The 8,056-nt window shown below is 39.6% G+C and overlaps 1 protein-coding gene across 1 annotated transcript; it reads left to right on the forward strand.

Annotated features, from left to right (window-relative positions):
• Nucleotides 1-7,638: 7,638 nt before the first annotated feature.
• On the forward strand, nt 7,639-8,038 carry LOC138993888 (small ribosomal subunit protein eS26). The gene has a single exon (XM_070393350.1). It carries the CDS (start codon nt 7,650-7,652, stop codon nt 7,995-7,997), a length of 348 nt encoding a protein of 115 aa, XP_070249451.1. The 5' UTR covers nt 7,639-7,649; the 3' UTR covers nt 7,998-8,038.
• The last annotated feature ends 18 nt before the right edge of the window (nt 8,039-8,056 follow it).

The following is an 8,056-nucleotide window of genomic DNA, read 5'->3' on the forward strand; positions in this document are numbered from 1 at the left end:
AGACTATCTGAGTCCAGAAGGCAAGCATTTTCTATGAAATGCTCTCTCTCAAGGGGCAGGATGGAGCAGTTTCCAGGAAATAAACAGCATAAAATCCCTAGGACCTCGCTCTCCTGGGTGAGGCGGCCTGCTGACTCATGCCAGGATGTTTGTGGAAAGAAGAAATTCCACTTGGACATCTCTTGTCCATCAGTTTTCAGCCTGACCTTCCTGACGGCCTGCTCCTCCAGCCCCCACCACCAGGTCTTGAAAGCAGCTTCCAATGCTTGAACTTCCTCTGTTCTTCTCAAAGGGCATCTCAGCCTTCGAAGCCCACCTCTAAGTGAGCCTCTGCCGCCACAACACCCTCTTCCTGATTGGCTCTGCCATTGTGGCTTCCAGATTCCAGGTCTCACATAAACCACCACATCCAGAACAGCTAAAATTTAGCACGGATATCAGTTATTTGACAGTATCCAGTCTTCAGCTCTCAATGGTTCTACTTAAAGGAGTTGAGCTGTTGATTGAAACTGCATCCATCATGGCTCCAGATTTAACAAGAAGCTCAACAATATCCTTTTTTTTAAATCGTCACCCGAGGATAGGTTCTGGTTGGGTTTTTGTTTTGGGGTGTTTGTTTGTTTGTTTAGAGAGAGGAAGGCAGAGAGAGAGAAACATCGATCAGTTGCCTCCCTTACTTGACCTGACCCGGGACCATATCTGCAACCTAGGTATGTGGCCTAACCAGCAATCGAACTCACAACCTCTTGATGTACGGGATGACACTCCAATTAACCAGGCCACCCACCCAGGGCACGCAATAATATCTTGTTGGCTTGAATGGCATGCAAAACGAAGCGGAGTCCACAGAAGATTACCTGGTGCATTAACTTTAGCCCTACTTAGATAAGATAGATGCACAAGCTAAAAATGTGGGTTATTCCAAGCACTGGAGGCTAAAAATGCTAAGACTTCATAGAGTTTTATCAACCTGTTCAACTATAAACCAAGGAAGCTCTGAGTAAAGTTAAACTCTGTGTCATAATTTTTCTTGACAAGTGTTCTGCGTGGCCTGACAGTCGTAATTTTGTGTACACATACACATTTTGTTTAATTTTAAAAAGCACTTAAGACCCCAGGGGTTATAATTTTGCAAAAGTTAAAATCAAGTTAAGTTAAAAGCTGATGAAATGTGAGTTATGTTATTCCATTTTGTCTATTTCTGCATGTTATGAATTTTTAAATGTATCTTCTTTATTGAAATTCTAAGCATTATTGTGGACGAAAGGGGCCACATGCTGACCTGACAAGCTCAGGGGAGGCCTGCATGGCAGTCTTGCAAACTCAGAGACCTAAAGTAACCACAAAGGATGGTCTGAAATTAAACTTTGACTAAAAGCAGTTATGGTGGGCAGTTACGTCCCAGGCCAGTATCTTCACTGACAAGGTCAACCTTTACCTTAACTGAGCCTATCTGTCTTTTTGCATCTATGATAACATACCCTTGAAATTTCTGGGTAACTTTGACTTCCCTTTATCTGGAGCCCCTGGGGCACAACCAAATGTGCTGGGCCCCAGGACAGACACCACAAATTCCTTCATCATCATGTTAATTGTTCCTGCACCCACCTAAGTATGTGTCCATCATTTTACTTTTTATCCTATCCCAGGGGTTTCCCTGTTTTGCTTATCCCACCTCCTTAATCTATCACCAATGAATTTCATGTAACCCACCTATGTTCCTCCTTTGATTGAAATGTATAAATACAAATGTAACTCCGCCATTCTCCGGAGCATTCTCAATTCGTTGAGGTTCTGCTTCCTGGCATATGTCGACAGTTTGGCTCAAATAAACTCACAAAAATTCTTTACAGGTTTCAATGTTTTTTTTTTTTTACGTTAACATTACAATGTATTGTTTAAAAAATGGCCCTGGTCAATTCTTCTCAGTTGTTAGAGCAGGGGGTCCTCAAACTACGGTCCGCGGGCCACATGCAAATACAAATATTGTATTTGTTTCCGTTTTGTTTTTTTACTTCAAAATAAGATATGTGCAGTGTGCATAGGAATTTGTTCATAGTTTTTCTTTAAACTATAGTCCGGCCCTCCAACGGTCTGAGGGACAGTGAACTGGCCCCCTGTTTAAAAAGTTTGAGGACCCCTGGGTTAAAGCATCGGCCTGTGGACTGAAGGGTCGCAGGTTCAATTCTGGTCAAGGGCATGTACCTCGATTGCAGGTTTGATTCCCGGCCCAGGTCAAAGTGGCTGGGGGAAGCAACCAAGTGATGTGTCTCTCTCATATTGATGTTTCTCTCTCTCTGTCTCTCCCCCTCCTTCCACTCTCTCTCAAAATCAATGGGAAAAATATCCTTGGGTGAGGATTAACAACAACAAAAAGAATGTTTGTGGATTCTTGTTTCCCAGATGTTTAGAAGGGCTGATTAGACAGTAAAAATTACTGGGAGGCGCACATCATATGTTTTTCAAATTCCACGCAGTAGATATTTACTAAGACCTGGTAGGCTAAATTCATCCCACTGTGGTTAAAGCATATGCTTTGTATTATTTAATCTTTTAAAATTTATGAAGACTTGTTTTATTACCTGAATGTGGTCTATCTTGTTATTGGGTACTGCTTGCATGGCATCTCTTTTTCCATCCTTTTTCCTCAAAAGGAGAGGGGAGGGAAAGGGAGGGGAGGGGAGGGGAGGGAAGGGGAGGGGAGGGGAGGGAAGGGGAGGGATAGGAGAACAAAACATGGATCGGCTGCTTCCTGCACACTCCCTACTGGATCGAGTCCTCAACCTGGGCATGTGCCCTGACCAGAATCAAACTGGCAAACTTTTGGTGTGTGGGACCATGCCCAACAAACTGAACCACACCAGCCAGGGCTCCATCCTTTTATTTTCAGCTCATTTGTGGCTTTGCATCTTAAGTGTGGCTCTTATAGACAGCATATAGTCAGATCATGTTTTTAATGCATTCTACCGACCTCTGCCTTTTAATTGGAATGTTTACATTAAATTACTGATAAGGATTTACATCTACCATTTACTATATATTTTTGCCTTACATCTTTTCTGTTCTTCTCTCTCCATTATTGCCTTCTCATTATTTTTATTCCTTTGTTATTTCTTCAAATATTCTTTCTGCCCTCCCTCTCTCTCCTCTCCTGTAGGAACTCTGTGATGTTGGTATGCTTGTTGGTGTCCCACAGGTCTCTGAGGCTGTTCATTTTTTTCTTTTTAAAAAAATTTTCTTTATTTTTTTTTCCCTTTCTGTTTCACAGACTGGGTCATCTCAATTGACCTCTAGCCAGATCTTTCTTCTGCCTGCTCAAATCTGCTGCTGTGTTCCTCTTGTGAATGTTTTGTTTCAGTTACTGTATACTTCAACTCCAGAATTTATATTTGGCTCTTTAAAAAAAATAATTTCTATCTTTGTATTGATAGTCTCTATTTAGAGAGACATCATTCACATACTTTCCTTAGACATAGTTTCCTAAAGTTCTTTGAACATTTTTAAAATAGCTGATTTAAAGTTTTTGTCTATGTAAATCCAATACCTGTACTTCCTCAGGACAATTCCTGTTGATTTCCTTTCTCATATGGGTCATTCTTTCTTGTTTCTATACCATAATTTTTTGTTCAAAACCTGATATTTAAAATAATACAATGTAGCCAGTTGGTGTGGCTCAGTGGTTGAGCATCGACCTAGGAACCAGGAGGTCACGGTTTGATCCCTGGTCAGGGTACATGCCTGGGTTGCGGGCTCAAACCCCCAGTGTGGGGCTTCCAGGAGGCAGCCGATCAATGATTCTCTCATCATTGATGTTTCTCTCTCTCTCTCCCTCTCCCTTCCTCTCTGAAATAAAAAACATATATAAAAAAAATAAAATACAATGTGGCACTGTGGACACCAGATTCCCCTGTTCCCAGGGTTTGTTGTTGAGGCTGTTTGTTGTTGTTTTTATTTGTTTAGAGACTTTCTTTTTTTTTTTCCCCCACAGGTGGAAACATTTTACACTTTTATTTATTTTATTTTTATTTTAATATATTTTATTGATTTTTTACAGAGAGGAAGGGAGAGGAATAGAGAGTTAGAAACATCCTTGAGAGAGAAACATCAATCAGCTGCCTCCTGCACACTCCCTACTGGGGATGTGCCCGAAACCAAGGTACATGCCCTTGACCGGAATTGAACTTGGGACCCTTGAGTCCACAGGCTGACGCTCTATCCACTGAGCCAAACCGGTTAGGGCTAGAGACTTTCTGACTTAATTCTATGAAATCTGTATTCTTTGTCATACGTTGCTAATAGAGTCTCTGCTCCCTTAGCCTAGTGAGCAGTTAATGACCAGATAGAGATGTCCTTAAATGCCTAGAAACCAATATGTTTCCCAGTGTTTTCTAAGGTCTTGGAGTTGATTACAGACTGTTGGTTTTCAAGACTACCATAGAGCTGGGGTTGGAGTAATGAAATAGAGAAAGTTGAAACACCACAGCTTGCTGTTCTTACCAAAATTCAGCCACTTTTCTTGAATAAGTGTTCCCCGATTTGTTGCAAGGTCTTTGCTAATTTTCACAGTTACAAAAAAAGTTGATTCTGACAATTTTTGCCTCCATAAGATGGAGGCAAAATTTTCAGAGGTCCTTACTCTACCATTTCTGCTGTCTTTTTTTTTTTTTTTTTTTTTTTTTTACCCAGGATAACCTTTTATCATATCATATTATTAAATTTGTAAAAAGAACCAAAAAAGACATTATTAATAAATTTCCTGGTAGAAACTAAGAATTCATCAACCTTAAATCTTTCTTTTCTTCCTGTAATCATTTTTTAAAATTTGCTTTTAAATTATAGTGTACATACAATATTATATTAGTTTCAGGTAAAAGCATAGTGATTAGACATTTATATACCTTATGAAGTAATCACTACAATAAATCTAGTAACCATCTGTCACCTACATAGTTGTTACAATATTACTGACTATATTTCCTTCTTACATTACATCCCTATGACTCATAATTGGCAGTTTGGAACTTCTTAATCTTCTTCACTTTTTCACCCATCTCACTACCACTGCCCATCTGTCAACCATTAGTTTGTTTGCTGTATATATATAAATGTTTCTGTTTTGTTTGCTTGCTTGTTTTTTAGATTTCAACATATTACTCTTTCAATGTCAGTAGAATCTGCAGCAATAACACCTTTAAATTCCTGATATATTTAGGTAATTTGTATTTTTCTTCTGATTAATCCACCTAATAGACTATTTTTATTTTTTCAAAGAACCAGCTTTTGTCTTTAATTTTCTGTCATTTGTCTGCTTTTTTGTTATTGTTGATTTCTTCTATTACCTATTATTTCCTTCCATTTACTTTTGGTTTAATTTGCTCTTCTTTTTCAAGCTTATTGTTGTAATATTAGATCATTACTGTTAAACTTTGTTCTTTTCTAATATAGGCATTTAAAACTATAAGTTTTTGTTCCTATGTTCCTCTTTTTAATCTTCTTTTAGACTAATCAGATATATTATACATTTCATTTTTATTTCCAGTTATTGGCCTTTTATCTATACTTTTTAAAAAATATATTTTTATTTATTTCAGAGAGGGAGGGAGTGGGAGAGATAGAAACATCAATGATGAGAGAGAACCATTGATTCGCTACCTCCTGCACGCCCCCTACTGGAGATTGAGCCTGTAAGCCAGGCATGTGGCCTGACTGGGAATCAAACCATGACCTCTTGGGTCATAGGTTCATGCTCAATCACTGAGCCATTGCCGGCCAGGCTACGTATGCTTTTTATTATATTTCTAGTGGTTCTAGAAATTACAATACACATCCTAAACTTATCACAGTCTATTTAGAATTAACATTGCATTAATAATTCATGAGAATTTTATTACATTAAAATTTTATATAGCATCTCATTTGCTATTGTTTTCATATATTTTACATATACATACATAATAAACCCCATACTATTATGAAAATCATTAAACAAGGAAGTTAGCAGACTGAGGTGGCTCTGACGTGAGCAAGCCAAAATCTAAGCCAGAGTCACTTCCTATAAACACCTCGAGGTTAGGAAAGCAAAACTAAACAACAGCACTCGGCTTTCCTAAATAGAAAAACTGCTTACACTATAGCCAATTAAATAATAAAATACTTCTTTTTAAAAATTTTTTATATTTATTGTTGAAAGTATTACAGATATCCCTTTTGTTCCCCCATTGACCTCCTCCACCTGGACCCAATAATAAGACTTCCCTCTCGCTCCTGCTAATAGAGCCCCCCTAACCACTTCTGATTTTTCACTGGCTGATTTGAATCAGGTTGCTTACATAAACTCTTCAAAAATGTACATGCCTTAGTTTACCTTTTAACAGTATTACTATATATAATTACTCTAGAGGCCCAATGCATGAAATTTGTGCAAGGGGCTTGGTCCCTGCCGCCACTGCCATGGTGGCCGCCTCTGCCTCAGCCCCCGCCACCGTGGCTTCGTCCAGAAGGTCATCCGGAAGGATGTCCAGTCTAATTAGCATGTTATGCTTTTATTATTATAGATTTGCTTTAAAGTTACCTCAAAGAAAATATAGTTGTGTATAAAAAGAGATATATCCTCCACATATTTACCATTCCCAGTACTCTTCATTCCTTCCTATGGATACAAGTTTACTTTAGCATAATCTGTAGTGCAGGCCTTCTGACAATGAATTCTTTCAGCTTTTATCTCAAAATGTCTTTATTTTGTCTTCATTTCAATGGATAATTTCAAAGAATCTAAAATTCTAGATTGACTTGCTTTCAACATTTTACTCATTTAAAAAAAACTGATTTGAGAGAGACAGACATCGATCTGTTGTTCCATTTATTTAAGCATTCATTGGTTGATTCTTGTCGGTGCCCTGACCAGGGATTGAACCCACAACCTTGGCTCATTAGGACAACACTCTAACCAAGTGAGCTATCTGGCCAAGGCGTGTTTTGTTTTAAAATCAGACATTACCTTATAGCCACATTTCATGTACTAAAACCCTACCAAAACCCTATAAATCAGCGGTCGCCAACCGGTGGTCCAAGAACCACTGGTGGTCCGTAAGGTCCAAAAGGTTGGCAACCGCTGCCATAAATGGTGCCCCCCAAATCCAGTCATTTAACATGTGGGGTTGCATCACCGCAAAGTTAACAAAGTGTCTGTAGAGCATCCTTCAGAGGACAGGGCCAATCACCAATCCCATGACACCCCACATGCTTTTCTCTGAGATTTCATTGTATTTATTTTCCTTTACTCCCTTATCAGTTCATTTCGGAATGATTTTTCCCTCCTGTTAATTGAAAAACAAAAAACCTGAGTCACTATCTTAATATAACCTCTTTCAAAGTGGGGGTCATGGCCAGAGCCCTGGGATAAAAACTATACGGAACCTTCAAGCCTTCTAGAATAAAAGCATGACTAATGAGAATTAGGAGCTGACTTCCTCCTACCTAAAGATACAATTAAAGAAAGTCTATGGGGGAGGAGGGGGGGCGGGAGGGGGAGGAGGCAGGGAGAGGTCAATGAGGGAAAAAGGAGACATGTAATACTATATGTAATACTTTAAACAGTAAAGAATTTTAAAAAATAAATACAGCCTTGCTCTCGGGTCCTCGTTTCCAAGATGACCAAGAAAAGAAGGAATAACGGTCGTGCCAAAAAAGGCCGGGGCCATGTACAGCCTATTCGTTGCACCAACTGCGCCCGGTGCGTGCCCAAGGATAAGGCCATTAAGAAGTTTGTCATCCGAAACATAGTGGAGGCCGCAGCCGTTCGGGACATCTCCGAAGCGAGTGTCTTCGACGCCTATGTGCTTCCCAAGCTGTATGTGAAGCTGCATTACTGTGTGAGCTGTGCCATTCACAGCAAGGTAGTCAGAAATCGTTCTCGTGAAGCCCGGAAGGACCGAACACCCCCACCCCGATTTAGACCTGCGGGTGCTGCTCCACGACCTCCACCAAAGCCCATGTAAGGAGCTGAGTCTTCAAAGAGTGAAGAAAAGTTCTCTGGGCGGGGGGAAATAAATGGAAA

This window comes from Myotis yumanensis, unplaced genomic scaffold (genome assembly GCF_028538775.1).
Source record: "Myotis yumanensis isolate MYYU_CA2020_CCGP unplaced genomic scaffold, mMyoYum1.0.hap1 SCAF_16, whole genome shotgun sequence".
In the NCBI taxonomy this organism is placed as follows: Eukaryota; Metazoa; Chordata; class Mammalia; order Chiroptera; family Vespertilionidae; genus Myotis; species Myotis yumanensis.

Bases quoted from the DNA above. Each gene is read 5' to 3' on its own strand.
- LOC138993888 (XM_070393350.1), top strand. From the start codon at position 7,650: ATGACCAAGAAAAGAAGGAATAACGGTCGTGCCAAAAAAGGCCGGGGC.